Source organism: Pleurodeles waltl, chromosome 12 (assembly GCF_031143425.1).
Source record: "Pleurodeles waltl isolate 20211129_DDA chromosome 12, aPleWal1.hap1.20221129, whole genome shotgun sequence".
Lineage (NCBI taxonomy): Eukaryota > Metazoa > Chordata > Amphibia > Caudata > Salamandridae > Pleurodeles > Pleurodeles waltl.
Window position 1 is genome coordinate 518,064,555 of NC_090451.1, and position 16,596 is coordinate 518,081,150.

At 44.7% G+C, this 16,596-nt stretch overlaps 1 protein-coding gene across 7 annotated transcripts in view; it reads right to left on the bottom strand.

Annotated features, from left to right (window-relative positions):
• NDRG4 (NDRG family member 4) overlaps positions 1-16,596 on the bottom strand; it is a 637,307-nt gene that overhangs the window by 298,271 nt on the left and 322,440 nt on the right. For all 7 annotated transcript variants that reach the window (XM_069217404.1, XM_069217401.1, XM_069217403.1 and 4 more), the window contains exon 3: positions 4,169-4,213. In XM_069217404.1, the coding sequence (XP_069073505.1) occupies positions 4,169-4,213 (45 nt within the window). The remainder of the gene's footprint in view (positions 1-4,168; positions 4,214-16,596) is intronic.

Sequence of the window (16,596 nt, forward strand, 5' to 3'; positions counted from 1 at the left end):
TTCGTCGGAGAGAGGAGTGGGGTCAGCAGTGTCACTGACCCATCCCACTCTGTGACAAGGCTGGACTGCTGCCTTCCCTCATTGGCTGACCTAAGGTGTGTGCTTCCCACCCGCCCACTCCCTCCTAAAGCTGCCGGCCGCCACTGCAGACAACCCCTATGCCTTACACTTCCTTCAGCTCTTTGGAGTACTCCTGCCGCGATGTCACAGTGATTTGACAAAAAAAACAATACAGTTTGCTTAAAAATAAAATGCTTCATTTGAGAGAGGACAATAGGGGAAGGACACGTAGGAGAGGATGTGGCGTTACGGCGACTTTGGAACTGAGGAACCGGTTTAGCGTTCTGGCGTAAAGCGCTATGCTGTCCATGGGCTGAATTTGCGCCACTAAGAACTGCAAAAAAATATCACTAGGGACTGCAAAAAAATATGTATCAATAAAGGATGCGGAGGGGTTTACAGCTGCAAAGCGAGAGAAGGCCATGAAGACAGGCGCCACCGCCTGTCTGCGTTTGCTGCTGCTCCCATGGGGGCGGAGGCCTGAAGTAGTGACCCTGACTCTCCGCCTCGCCTGCCTCACTGAAGGTGGCCTCACTTAGCACAGTAGGAAACTCACACGTCCGGTCCCTGGATCTGTAGGGCGGGCGGACGGACGCGTTCTATCACTAAATAAGTACCGAAAGTGCTAGAAGGTCGAAATTAGGTGGAGAGAAAAAGGGATGTGATCACCATGGAAACCGTTTCCAAGGCAACAGAGCCTTTTTTGCAGCGCGGTGACACTGCTCATGTGGAGAAACTGCTGATTCAAGACTCGGATGCTGTGCTGCCCCGCCACCTCCCGGCAGAGAGGCAGTAAAGAACACTCATCACTCAAGAGCTCTGCATGGCGGCATGGCACCGACCCCCGCCTGCCCTTCAGCAGCACCCTTACTCGATTCCCTTCATCGTACCCTCTTGAGCATCCATCACAGATTGTCGTTGCAGCATCCCTCCAGTCAACATGTTTACTCACACTGCAGTCAGCAGGCAGAACACCTTACACAGCCCTTCACATCTTGCATTCTTCCGTCATCCTTCGCAGGCAGTGTACTGACAGACCATCTATAGCGTGCCCTTTTACACCCCCCACATCAAGCACGCTAACACTAATCACGTAACCTTCCTCCCAGCAGCATCCACAGAGCCATCACCATCCAGCAGAGCCCACACAGCTCACCCTCTTACACCCGCCTCCCCTCCCAGATCGTTCACACTGGCCCAGAGCCTGTTGTCGTACCCCCCCCCCCCCCCCCTACAGACACACACAGCGAGCAGACTTCCAGTACCCCCTAGAACCTGCCCTTTCAAACAGCCCCATAAAGGCAGGATGCACTCCCCGCAGCATGCCCTAGTGCACCATTCCACACAGCCAATGTGATTCACCCATTACATACCGCCACCGCAGCCCTCACGATGACACAACCCAATGTCTGCACGTTTGCAGCACCCTGAGCCTTGATGCCCACACTAACCCCTTCTGCCTTTCTCGTACACCATGCCATAAGGTCATTGTGACCCCAGAACAAGCCCGTTTAAACCATCAGCCAGAGTCAATCTACCAATACCTTTCCCTTCGGCTGGAATGCTTACACCGCTCCCCACAACCCACCTTACAGCACACATCCTACAAGCAATGCACTTATGTCCTTTCCATGAAAATATTACGTGCTTGTGCTAGCGCCTACAACCTGACCATCGCTCAGAGCCAGCTGGCACACATCACCCACCACAGCTTGCCATCTGACAGTAACTTCCCAACAGGAAGCATGGTAGCACTAGCACTCACAGCCTGATCTCTTATTACCCCTCCCACACAGCTAGCACACAAACACCCCCAATGCCCCCCCACGCCTGCCCACTTACACTGTCCACTAAAGACAGCGTGCATGCGTCATCGCAGAGCTCGCCCCTTACACAGTCTCCACTGCCGCGAGTTCACTTCTGTAATCTCGCGAGACCACCAGGAGAACACCTCTCTCACAGCCAACACACTAAAATATATTCATTCTTCCGTCCTTCACACCTAAGTCAGCGAGACCCAAACTATGGGGGGACGTGAACAACTCTTCAAGAAATGGGAAGGAGCCATCCTCAAAGCCAACATGATAACAAACTCTGGCAAAGCCAATAGGTCTTGCTTTAATGTGCTGACATGCAAACAATAACTATGCATCCCTCCGTGTGCAAAGAGGATTTTGTAGCGATCGGAATACCCTGATTTTTCAGGGAACAAGTCAAACATGTAGATGTTGGTGCAATACATACATAATTTCATTTTCAAGGCACTTGCAAATACCAAACCTCGGATAACAGAATAGCAGGTGGTGTAAATCTCACCCCTCTTCCCCTCGGAATTAAGGTCCACGTCTTTTGCTGCGGGGAAGCTCTACAGACACCATCGCCCCCCCCCTTTAGCACCTTTATTGGAGGTCGCTTGTAACTAAGATAGCTGCACTAGTTTATGGGATTATGATGTTTTTAAGTAAAATTCAAACGTTCCTCGACATATTTTTGGGTAACTGCATACATTTAATTTTTAAGACCAAATCCAGTCACAAGAATGTCTGAATTAGGGGCTATATGTTTGGTATTTATAGTAACAAGTAGACAAGGCTGGTATGAGTGCCCTGATTTGAGGAAGGGGCTTATGGCCTGGTTAGGAAGTGGATAAAACAATTACGGAAGCCCTGAGATGTTCCAGGTAAAAGGGCATCAAAACATGCAAGTAGGGCCACTTTAACTATGCGATTCTGCGGCCGGGGCTTTTCTGCACGATTATGGATTTCACACAATTACTACATAATTCATCATCTGCTGCACAATCTGCATGTTTTAACAAACTGATCAAAACCTACTTAAAAAGAGGGCAACCAACACATGCCGCGCATTGGAAGGCCCTTCACTCTGGTTGACCAGTCACCTTTCTTAAGCTTATTGCTGTATTTCGGTGTCAAACCGGTACTAACAAGGCAAAACCTTTGCCCAGATAGCGCTGAGATATGTAAACATGTCAAAATAATGAGGTAACACCAGTGCTTGAAATGGAAATATAGAAGTGCAGGAACTCTGTACCAGAGTACCTGCTTTTTTATGGGAAGTGCCCTACTCTCCAATTAAACGTATTCAGTTTTTCGTGCAGATACTCTCCCTCTCAAAATAAAAAAAGTGCCGGTACTCAGTACCGGACAGTATTGGCCCATTTAAAGCACTGGATAATAGTATCACAAAATGTGCAACATTAATCCTCACAATCTGCTTTTTATTGTCGTATAATTGTCAACTCTGCTGCATCATTTGGTTCTTCCTGCCACATAATTCCAGTGGCCTTGCATATAAGGATGTACACACTTAGATTTATATCCACTGTCCGTTATCAAAGAGGGTACGCGAAACATGTTTGAACTACAGATTTACTCAGCATGTTATCACCGAATTTAGGCTTCGATGGTCTGCGATTATTTTTGGATTTTGCGTGGATAATTCCTGCAGTTTTCCTTGTTTCCTCCTGCAGCTGCCACCAGCTACAGGCTGGGGGCGGCAGCGAACACACGCTGCAAATGAGCTCGAAATCAGTGCTAGCTTTGAAGCTGATAAACATATGGTTGCCAAGTACCGTATCTGCACATGTCAATCGGAAGGATCGTGTGGGGGGCTTCACGCTGGGGTTTTGATTGGTGGTGCGAAGGTTGAGTGCACAGATTTACTTACCCTTAGGAGTAGTACACGCTCAGAGCACCGATGCTAAGGTGCTGCGAGGTCAGGCTATGTACACAGCACATACATGAAACAAGGGAGTCGAACATAGGTCACAGGATTTCAGGATATTCCTATGAAGTTAATGTGCATGCAGTGTATTTAAATAGAGTGTATATACATGATCAGGGGTTATCCTGAAAGATCTGGCTGTCCAGGACCCCTGGTGAACTGCACTCCTGTGAAGTACTGTACAAGATGAGCACTATCGGAAACTGTTAGATATACATAGATACAAAGAAATCTTGTACATGTTCCCTTTCATCACCTCCATAGGCAGTGCAGAGGCACAATGTACCCCTCTCCCACAGCCCAGGCACTGCGAGTGTGCTCACTATTTCCATTCAAGTGTTGCAGGCACAGGCCGGGGGCTTACCTTCCAGTCGGTGTCCACTGCAGACAGGAATGTGTCCGTGCTCTCCTGCAGAGGAAAGAAAGAGCAAACAGTTAGTGTATAAAGGGAGGCGAGGTGTGCAAGAGACGGGAGAGTGAGCAACACCAAGTACAGGAGGCTCGGCAGCAGGGGGCGCTCTGTGCAAGAATTATCCGGTTAGGGACACTTTACACAGGGGACTAGACAGCAGGGGCGCTGTGTCAAAGAATTATACCAGTCAGGGGCACTTTACAAAGGGGACTAGACAGCAGGGGCACTGCGTCCAAGAATTATACCAGTCAGTGGCACCTTACACAAGGGACTAGACAACAAGGGCCACTGAGTCCAAGAATAATACCAGTCAGTGGCACTTTACACAAGGGACTAGACAGCAAGGGCCACTGAGTCCAAGAATAATACCAGTCAGTGGCACTTTACACAAGGGACTAGACAGCAGCGGGCACTGCGTCCAAGAATTATACCAGTTGGGGCACTTAACACAAGGGCCTAGACAGCAGGGGGCACTGCGTCCAAGAATTATACCAGTCAGTGGCACTTTACAAAGGGGACTAGACAGCAGACAGTACTGCGTTACACAGGGGACTAGACAGCAGGGGGCACTGAGTCCAAGAATTATACCAGTCAGGGGCACTTTACACAAGGGACTAGACAGCAGAGGGCACTGCGTCCAAGAATTATAGAATTATACCAGTCAGTGGCACTTTACACAGGGGACTAGACAGCAGGGTCACTGCGTCCAAGAATTATACCAGTCAGTGGCACTTTACACAGGGGAGTAGACAGCAGGGGGTACTGCGTCAAATAATTATACCAGTCAGGGGCACTTTACACAGGGTAGTAGAGAGCAGGGGGCACTGTGTTAAAGAAAAAGCCATCCCGGGCTACAGGCTACTAGGATCTGGTATTAATAGATATTGAGTTTAGGAGACAAGACAAGGCAGAGTGTTGGATACAAGAGACCTGGCAACAAGAGCCACTGTTTATAACAGAGTAGATCTGAAGGACAAAGTGTACAAGAGAGCGAGACGCAAGGAGCCAGTGTGTGCACAGACCAGCCGGCCATGGGTAGTGTGCACAAGAGGTTGGATACTGAACAGCACTCAGCATAAGAGGCTTAACAGCGAGGGCACAGTGTGAGAGAATAAGGGGCATTTAGGGGCAGTGGGTCCAAGAGAACGAAGAGTAATCAACACTGATTACAGGAGACTGAATGGCAAGGAAAGCAGTGTAGAACTAAAGACTCTGCATTAGGAACTCTGTATAATGTAAGAATGTACAACTGGACAAGGCTCTGCACAAGGCACTCTGTATAATGTAAGAATGTACAACTGGACAAGGCTCTGCACAAGACACGCTGTATAATGTAAGAATGTACAACTAGACAAGGCTCTGCACAAGGCACTCTGTATAATGTAAGAATGTACAACTGGACAAGGCTCTGCACAAGGCACTCTGCATATAAGCGAACACTGTGAACAAGGGTCATCGTGTTCAACTGGACACTGTGCACCAGGGGACACTGTGTTCAGGGATTGAGGCACTTCACGCTGGACGCTGATTCAGAGGAACCAGAATTAATGGACCTGTACAGGAGATGGAAACTACTGAATGTTTTGCTTAGAGAGGCTGAACAGCAACTGTATTGTATTGTAATTGCAATTATGTAGCAGTTACTACCCCTGAGGCATTCGTATGAAGTTGTATTACACCCCTGGTCTTTTCATCACTATTTATATCCCTGTGGTATTTTGCTGTTCCCTCTCTCCCATCTCCCGTTTCACTATCCTCTTCCACCCTTATTTGGGATATTGTGCAATTGTTGCCAAATTGACATTTAGTGTAGTTGTGCCTGTATTTTCATTTTGCTGACATACATGACTGAGGAGGATGGACTTAAATCACCCAGGAGCATGCACTTTTTTTTTAATTGCAGCAAAAGTTTTTTTTTTTTAATTATGTTTTTGGCCCAAGGGGGTTCCTCTAGGACCACACACCAGGCCGAGGTGGGGCAGGGTATTCCTACCCTGCCTCTCTATATGTTTTTTTCCCCATTTTTTTCAGGACAGGGGACTGAGTCCCTGAGTCCTAAGATGGCTGCAGTCACATCCCTGTTAATGTGGGGCAGCCAATCAGATCAAACATTTTGATCAGTTGGCTCCGTAGATCTTCTTAGGCGTGATATATGCAATTATTTTAAAATCTTAATTTCTGTAAAACTACTGAACGGATTTAGACTGAAACACAAAAAGCACACTTTCTGGACAAAGATCTAGTTTTCTACTAAATTTGGTGTAATTCAGTTTATTCGTTTATGGAAAAATAAATGATAAAAATGAGTTTTTGGATCTCCCCTTTTTTCTTGGCTCCCATTTGATGGATCAACCCGAATCCAAAGGTGCTATAAGCAAACCAAAAAAATGTGTTTTCTATGGAAATGTTGTCCTAACTATAACTACCCACCAACCGCCACCGGGATATTGCGGTCACCACTATGTGGTCATCGTAAGTCAGAGTTTCCATAGGTAGAAAATTTTTTATTTAGCTGATAACTTTTGGCACATTTGCTGAATAGTCACATAACTATCTAAAAAGAAAGGTTAATTCACCTCAGCTTCTTCCTCCAAGTTTTTCGGGTGATCTGTCAAGCGGGCCATGAAAAGGAGGGGAGTAGAAAATACTTTTCCCCCGTGCATTTTCTATCTGAAATATCAGAAACAATACAGCCAAAACAGCTAAAAAGAATTACACATAATTTGGCAGAAAGCTCGATCTTTACTCAGAAAGTTTGTTTTTTTGTGATTTGGTATAAATCTGCTCAGTAGTTCTGGGGGAGTTAAGATTAAAAAATAAAAAATATATTAGCAGTTGATCCCACAAGACTCCAGCGGGACTCAAAGTAAAAAATTGGACAGGATGTAATTGGTTGTCAGTGCTTCTTTTCCCGTCGGCTGGCTTGCTCTCATGGGCTTCAAAGTTCCGCAAGTGATCTTATTGGGTGGCCTCAATAAGAAAGCAAATTGTGTGGCCTCCATTACAGACATGGGAACTTGGTCCCCGTGTTTTGAAAATGTAAAAGAAATAAGATATTAGGGGGCAGGTTAGGGGTACCCTGACCCCCTTGACCTTATGGGCCAGTCTCGTAGACACCACCCATGGGGTTAAAAAATAAAAAAACTTTTCACCTTTTCGCAATATCACAGTATGGCCAGTCCTGCCCCCTGTGTGCTGCTGTGGGACTCCCACAAAAACACCTTGAAAAAAGTGAGGTGGGTTCTGTTGTCAGATGGCATAAGGTGGTGTGTGGTGGGTGGTTGGTCGTTCACAGGGTTTGGGCGCAAGGTCTGGTCTGAGGCCAGGCTCTGAACCCAAACCACTTTCACCAGCTGCTCATGGCCGAAAGCCGGAGGCACCAGTGGGTTGGGCACAGGGCTTGGCCACAGAGCAGGTCCTGCAGAGAACCCTGCCCCCTCGCCGTGCTCCGCCAAATGCTGTGTGCAGCGAGGGATTCATCGCGAACATATAACACAATATTATTTAGTTAAAATAACTAGAAAAATTCACTGAAAAAAACAAAAGTGAAAGTAGAGTTATACGTGAGGAACATAGTATGTCTTTAACTTATGTTAAAAAACCTCAGAAATTCACTGAAAAAGCATTACCGATTAAATAAAAAATAGGGAAATTCGCTAATTTTATGTAACTGACATAAGTATAACTTTCACCACTGTGATGCTCTGCTTATGACCTTGCATATTGCAACAGACATCTGAAATCTATACAGAATTTTTTTAAATGACAGTTGTTTTCTGTTTAGAGGAATGCTTTCCATGCCACCTCATAACTTTTGGAGCCTGGATTTGTAATCAGGCATTGTGATGTCACATATGAACTATAGTTAGTTTTTTTATGCACAGCAGTGATGTCATTTTGGCATTCCAGGTCGGCATTGACGGCATAGTTAGACTGCAACAATAACATAACAAGAACAATAGGCATCTTTTTATGTAGGTACTGTAGATTTCCATGTTGTGAGGTGTTTTCTCTTGGGGCAGTCAATGGTTACTGCAGACCTGCCAACCTATCACTAATTATTGCAGTGTGAAGAAGGGGCATGGCCTCGTGCCAAGAGCATGTTAAGAGGCAATCTACCCTCCACAAATCCCCTCATGCTCCCTGCGAAAATACAAAAAAACAAAGGGTATCTGAGGCTGCCACCTGTGTCTCAGGCTGGTTTCACCCACCTTAATGGGCATTGGCTGTTTACAGCCTGCAAAGATGAGCTGAAATGCCACTTTTTGAAGTTGTTTCCAGCTAGCCTTGCCTGCCACTTTGTGATTTTGGCTCCTTACTGGGTGATCGTGTGAAGGGAGCCAAAATCATGTGACACATGATGGCACATGTGTGTTGGCAGGTCTGTTACTGTGCAGGGTGCATCCCGGGTAGTGTAGTTCCTTGTTACTCAGCAACCATTCTCACCAAATGGATAACCAAGCTACCCATAAAGTGGCCTTGACTCTCCAACAGAAGCTATGTGAATTGTCAAGGTTTACTTTAGGAGGTGCTTGTTGGATTGGAGCCCAGATGTGTTACAACACAGTGGTCACACACATTAAATTCAATGTCTAGTCAAAGCTAAATGTTTGAAAAAAATATGTCCTTATGCACATATGAAATATACACTGCCATTTAAAACAGTGAACAATAAAACAATCTAGAAGATTGCTGTGCTTTCTTGGGCTGAATTATTATTATTGTTATTATTATTATTATTATTATAATAAAAGTCACAATAATAATTTGTTTCTCATATAGTGCTCCATTTCATGGTTGCACAGCTCCAAAGTCGGCAGCTTTGGCACCCAATTCAATTTAATTCAAATCTCTTTATTCAGTCAAAATTTAGACCATTAGAGTACAATCAACCATACATCAGTACATAAAAAGAAGAAAAACGAAAAAAGACTATGTAAAATTAATAATAAAAAACTCTTAATAAATACTAAAAACAGGAACAACCTTTGGTTTCTTCATAGTCTAGGAGAAGTAAATAACAGGAGACTTCCTTGTTTACTTAAAAACCGATCATCAGCACATTTCAGCAAGCTCCTACTAGAAGCTGTTGGAATCCCTTTCACAGCTATTTAAAATGAGATGTGCTTTTAACCATTAATACACGTATAAATACATAGAAACAAGACTTCAATATAAAGATTATTTCGAGACTACAAATCTAAGGTTCAGTATACCATTAGCCTAAGAAAAAGAAAAATACATTTTGTAGCCAGAACTACTCTTATTAAAATAATTCAGATACTAACTGTCTAAAGTACAATGTACTATCATACGGTGAATAAATTTATGAATAAATGCGATATCTCAGCCATAAGTCATAAAAACTATTTTGATCATAACAATCTAAAGTGCAGTGTGCTGTTATACAGTACATAGATTGACAGATAAGTACTTTATCTCAACCATTGACCATAAAAACTAAAGATAGTAAAAACAAATACTGTTGTTATCATAATATTGTCACTGTAAGTTATAGTAAGATTTAATAAGAAAATATAATCTCTAAAACCTTTAAATAGAAACAGGAAAAAGGGGACAAACCATCCAAAAATCGTAACCATCTATTGTTCCCTGCTATACCTGCTATATGGCTCAACATTGGAAGTCAGACACTAGAAGTGGCCCTATAACGAATAGACCAAGTTGCTGTCAAAAATTGAGTGACCATGCTTACAACCAATGTAGACGAGTCATATTTACAAATTCTATAGGCGTTAGCTCGGTCATATAATAGCAAAGCTTTACACAATGGAATAATCCATTTCCCCCTGGGACTCTTATATAGGGGGCAAAAAAACAGAACATGTTCGATTGATTCCTCCAATATATTACATTTTGAGCATTTATTTGCCTCAGAACTGTTCTTCGACCATCGAGCAGAAAAACTGTTGACTGGTAAAGTTCCATATCTGCACTAGAGGAATAGAGCATGGGCATAAGCAGGTACAGGAAGCTCAAAAAATTGCTCAGGCCAGGGTTCTTGTTTTATAAGCAGGAACTCAGAAGTTAATCGCCCCCCCCCCATTACTATGAAGTATCTCAGCATTGTCCCTCTCCCAGTATCTCTGTTTAACTAATGAAATAGCATTGGTGGGGATCGACTCGGGTTTCTCCCAAAAATGGGGGAAAGCCAATTCGTCCCAGGCCAATTTCATCTCCCTCAGCCAGCTGACCTTTTTCCAGCTATTCTGGGTCTTTATAAGATCTTTTAATGCCTCTCGAAAAGATTCCAGTTCTTCCATTTTCCATATGCGGATCCAATATAAGAGAGGTCTCAGACCAGCTACATCTTTAATGCTATTTGTTCCGAGATCAAGTCTGAGAGGGATTATCGGTGTACCTTTCCCCAACCTGGTTATATATCTGAGAAAATAATTCTCTTTAATTTGGAGAACATCCAACTGCCTTTGAGAACCCCATAACTCTGCCCCAAACAGTGTAGCACCTCGAATTTGAACTTTATATATTTCAAGGATAGGATTCAAAGGCGGACGGGCTACAGTCCTAGCTTTACGTCCTAGGGCCCCCCTCTTTGGCATTTTATATGAGCCCCTTTTCTGATAGCTGCGACCCAACTGCCCGAATCCATTAATCCGATCTCCAAGTAATCATACTCAGTAGCCCTTTCCAAATGAATAGAATTCATTATAAGGGTCACTTTAGCTTTTGCTCTCCTGGAGCTACATATCATAAGCTTGGTTTTATTAACGTTAACTTCCAAACCGAAATCTTTGCAGAACAAACAAAATTGGATGGTGTCATCCGCATAGAGCAGACCTGGGATTTTATTGCCCGCCAACTTGGACGAGTCATTATTACAGTTAATTAAATATTTAATTCAGTTTTTTATATATAAAAGGAAGAGAGTGGGTGCCAAGACACAGCCTTGCCTTACTCTTCTTTTGCGCGCAACTGGGTCAGATAACTCACCATCCTTACCGCTCCTTATTTGGGCAAAGGTACTGTCATGAAGTCGGACTATAAGGTTTAGAAGGCCTTTAGGGACACCCATATTAGATAGTGTAAGACAAAGTTTGTTCCTAGGTACCAGGTCAAAAGCCGCTCTAAGATCAACAAAAGCCACGTATAGATTTCCACCTCCAACATCCACTGTCTTCCATTTAATTGCTAGAAACCTTAAGACCTGGTCTATTGTACTAATTGCAGGTCTGAATCCTGCCTGTAAGTCGGAGATGGCTCCATTCTCTATTATCCACTCTTCTAGGTGGAACAAGATCTGCTTTGCAAAGAGTTTTTGGAGGTTATTGAGTATGCATATTGGGCGATGATTAGATGTCTGGGGAATGGTTGCTCCTGCAGCAACTGCATTGCAGACCAAGTTCAGATAAGGGGCCCAGATTTCGGGGTTTGATTTATAAAGATCACCAGGGATTTTGTCGAGTCCCGGAGCCTTCCCCCACTTCAGAGAGGTTATTGCTGCCTTGGTTTCTGCCAAGGTGAATCTAATTGGTGGTACAACAGATTTCCTGGTTTCAACCAATTCCCTGAAATTCGATGCATCTGCCTCTGTATAAAGAGACCCAAAATGTTTTACACAAGTTACAGGGAGGATTGAGGTACCAAGCGGAGGCCAGGAATCAACACAATCACTTGAAATCAGTTCCCAGGACTTGGAGGTGTCATTAGCTCTTGCTGAATCCAGAAGAGCAGCCCACCTCGCTTTCTCCCAGCTCCTACGGGCCTTGATGAGTTCCTGTTTATAGCTCTCTCTTACTTGCCTTATAGGCTCTCAAGCCCCCCTTCTCAGAACCCTCAATAGCTTGAGCTTAGCTTCCCTACATGAATAGTTAAACCATCTCTCACTGTGCTTATTCCTTGTTTTGGCGGCCGTCTCTTTGATGAAATGATTTTGGAGAGAGTTAAATAAATCTAGATGTGCTGCCATAAGCCTATCCCCATCCTCAGGTAGCCGGAGCATATGCTCCATTCGTTCTGCTAAAAGGCTGTATATCGATGTAAGGGAGCCCAGTGAGGAGTTAACAGCATTCCACTTAATGTTGTGTTTGTTATTAGTCATGGCAAGCTGGTGTACATAACCCCTAGGGTCAGAGGATTCTAATATAGGCAGCAAACCCGTGGTACATAAAATTAGTGGTTCATGGTCGCTTTCCTCGTGTTCCATTACCATCATATCGACCATATGTCCCCACAAACAGATATCCAATAAAAAATAGTCGATATGGCTCCTATAAGCTCCTCGCCTAAAAGTGGGGCAGGGTTTAACATCTGAGCGAGAGCGGCCATTACAGGCACGAAGACCGTATGCAGGTGTGATGTCAACAATTTGATAGGCTGTTCTGCTCATTCTAAAACTTTTGTTCGATGTTAATTGTGGGATACCCCAATAAATGTCCTCTTCTTCGTAAAGTTCTTGGGCCACTGAGTAAGGCTCGAAAGTCGCATTGAAATTCCCTGCAATTATGATATGATGAGTGGTTGATTTGCTGGCTAAAATATTGTCTAATGCAGTCAAGACATCAGATTCACAATTGCTACCCATACTCCTACTATATATGTTTACTAATAATAGGGGTTTTTCCTTATGGGTCGATAATATTAAGCCTTGCAGATCTACGCTGCCCATATCTAATTCTTCAACCTGGCACTTAAGTGAACAATTAATCCATATAAGTAATCCACCCGAAGGTCTCACAAAAGTCACCTTACAGGCTGGGACCCAATAACTTTTAAAACCACATCTATACTTGGGCTCCAAAGCCCATGTCTCTTGGAATAAGCATATCATGTGCTCATCTATGAAATGGCCCTAGTCAGGGATTCACATTTTATACTCGAGCCCGGCTATATTCCAGCAAAGGATTTTTGCTGAAATATCATCTCAGACTTGTAATGCGTCAGTCGAAGTTTGAGAAGTGATAGATGGGTTGCTCATAGGGTTCATGTTACACATTGCGACAGTCGATGAACAACTCTCAATGAGAACCCCGTGCATCTTTGTCTCCAGTAGTATCCCTCGCCCCTGTAAGTTCAGGGTCTATTGTATTCCATCTAGTTACTAGAGACCTTGTGTCATTCTGGGTTAGCATTATGGTTTGGGTAGGGCCCCTGGAATCCGCATTTAGGGTCCAAGTTCCATCTAGGTTTCCTACTCTGGTTCTTTCTTGCTCTATGACACTGAAGATGGTGCATTCCCTAATAGTTAGTCTAAACCTCAGAATCCCTGAAGTGTCCTGTATAACATTGGCTTTATGTCAATCCACATCTGAAAGGATGGATGATGGATGCCTACGTTCAAACTGGTGAGCATGCTGCTACTGGGGGATAGAAAGCTGTAAGTCTACACAAAGAGGCACTTACTGCTGAAGGGCTAGTTCTACATGAATTTGAAAAAAGTTGATGGACCAAGGCGGGTGAGTCAAAGTTAACAACAATGCAATCCCCCGTTCCAATCTTATTCAACGGGCCCACCCATCCCACCCGCCACACCATTAATATAGAGGGTACCATACAAAAGGCAAAATTAGCATTAACATGCAACCAGTGTGTAACCCTGTTTTTCAATTTAATATAAGTTTCCAGACTATTTGATCGAAATCTGGGAACGTTAGTAATTACAAGGACATATGGACAGGATTCCGGGGGCAGTGTAAAACTTTAGACTGACTCCCATGATTGTCCGAACTGATTCTGCTGGGCTCCAAGTCTATCTCTGTGGCGCCATATTGATGATGCTCGCAAGCAGTAAAAGCTTTGCTGGAATTAGTCACTGTGTTAATAGTTGGAGCTACTCTTACATTTCCCCTAGAAATGGTATCTGTTGCCTTAACGCAGTTATCATGTGAGTTGGTATGCGGCCTGGCAATCCGACCCATCTCTAATCGGTGAGGGTAGTCACAGCGGTCCTTGAGTGACAGAAAACCCTCACCTAAATTTACAGCGGTCCTGTCGTTAGTACCAGAGGAGTGACCCAAAGTAAGGGGATGACAGTGGAATTGTGTGTCGCCTTGCAGAGAGATATCAGGCATATAGGGCTTAGTAAGCTCTCCTAATTTCTCCTCGATGGCTTGGAGACGGATTTCAATAGGATGCAATCTCTTGATGAGTTCCTCCCTTATGTGCTCCATTATACGTTCAAGCGTATAACTGGATGCGTGTCTTGGGACTGCTGGAGGTGCGGGGACTGTGAACAAGTTTGTGATAAAAGTGGAGGCTGGGGGGTGGAGACTGGGGAGATTGGGGATGTTGAGATGGATAGACGGCGCTCAACCAGCTCTATCTCTTTGTCCAAGGCACCAACTGCCTTTTGTAGGAAACCATCTAAAGTTTTATTAATTCTAGAATTATCTTGTGGTGCCACCCCCTTCCGTCTGCCCATCTCTCACCCTTATGTGCTCCCTTTTCTCTTCTCCCTCCTGTGTACTTTCCTCACTGGTTGTTCTTCCCCTCCTCCACCACCTCCTCTAAGGTGTATGCAAGGGGCTCACAAAGGCACTTTTGGCTCTTGCCACTTTTCTCACCTTCAATGATCTCGAGTCTTCGCGCTGCACGACTTCGCTAGTTGGCCCAAGTCACTGGGGCTTCTGGGCACGAATTAAAGAGGGGTGGCCCGGCCCGACCTCTTATGATCGGTGACGGGCGCAGACGGGCCCACCCTTGGCCAGGGCTTTGCCCGGGAGCGTCCCGCGCAGCAGCAGGTCGCTTTGTAGCACCCGCTATGCGAAGGCGGCCCCCTACCAGCAGGCAGCAAGAGGGAATCCTGGGACGTGTAGTCCCTCCTTGAAGACAGGGCAACAATGAGCAGCGGTGTGCTTTGTAGCGCCCGCGATGCGAAGGCGGCCCCCCACCAGCAGGCAGCAAGAGGAAATCCTGGGACGTGTAGTCCCTCCTTGAAGACAGGGCAACAATGAATAGCGGTGCGCTTTGTAGCGCCCGCGATGCGAAGGTGGCCCCCACCAGCAGGCAGCAAGAGGGAATCCTGGGACGTGTAGTCCCTCCTCGAAGACAGGGCAAGAATGAGCAGCAGTGCGCAGTGCGCTTTGTAGCGCCCCCGATGCGAAGGTGGCCCCCCACCAGCAGGCAGCAAGAGGGAATCCTGGAACGTGTAGTCCCTCCTTGAAGACAGGGCAACCTTGGCACCCCATATCCTCTCCCCAGCTTGCTCGCAGATACCAGATTGCATATTTTGCTCTGTGTTTGAATTCTCCGAAGGCCGAGCTTCCCAGTGCAAAGGCTGACTTTTTTATTTTTGCACTGGGAAGCTCTGCCTTCAGGGATTTCAAGGAAGCAAGATGACATGTTTCTCTGTAAAGCAATGAACATTTGGCATCTGCCTGAGAAACAAATAAATGCATGACCTGTTCAATTTAGGTGTATAATCTTAAGGTTTTTCTTTGGAACCATATGAAAAATATAAAAAAAGCAACCTCTTGCGGCACAAGATTTACAAATAGCTCTTTCAGTGCTATGATATTGGGCAAATAGGAAAGAGTAAATTGTTTGATAACTTCATTTTGTGTAGACAGGGGATGCTGAAGTGATATGCCCACATTCACATGAAGTTGGGCCCGGCTGAGACTGGAGACAGGTTCTCCAGCTCCAAAGTCAGCTGTATTGGCTGTTATGTCACATCCGCTCTCCTGGCTTGCTTGTAGCCTGCAGATAAACATGTTTATATTGATGACGGGATTTATTTTGGAAGCCTGCATTTGAATCCATCACCTCCTGCCAGTCCTCCTTTCTACTTCTCCCAATCAAGCACCCCGCTTCTGTCTACTCTACATAATTCCACTCAATGCCACACAATGCCTCTACACAATTCATCCCCACTCCATGCCACATCATTACATTCCACGCAATTCAACTCTATATAATTCAACACAATGTCACACAATTGTCATGTAACTCCACGATATACAAATCCACTCTGCATAATTCCACTACACACAACACATTTTAATATCTCGCAATTTCATGTCACAAAATTCAACTCCACATTATTCCACTCCATGCCACATACTTACAATCCAACAGATTCATCGCCACATATTTCCACTCTGCATCATGCCACATAATTCCACTTCCCATAATACCACTCCACGGAACATAACTCTGCCAATACCAGTCCACCTATTTACACTCCATGCAACACAATTCAACTCCAGATAATTCAACTACATGTAATACCTTTCCATGCTACATAATTCCACTCCACATCAAATAATTCCACTCCACATAATTCCACAATATGCCACATAATTCCACACAATGCCATACAATTCCACTCCACACAATTCCACGTATTACAATATAATTACACTACACTTACTACTACTCCAGAACACATGATTCAACTCCAT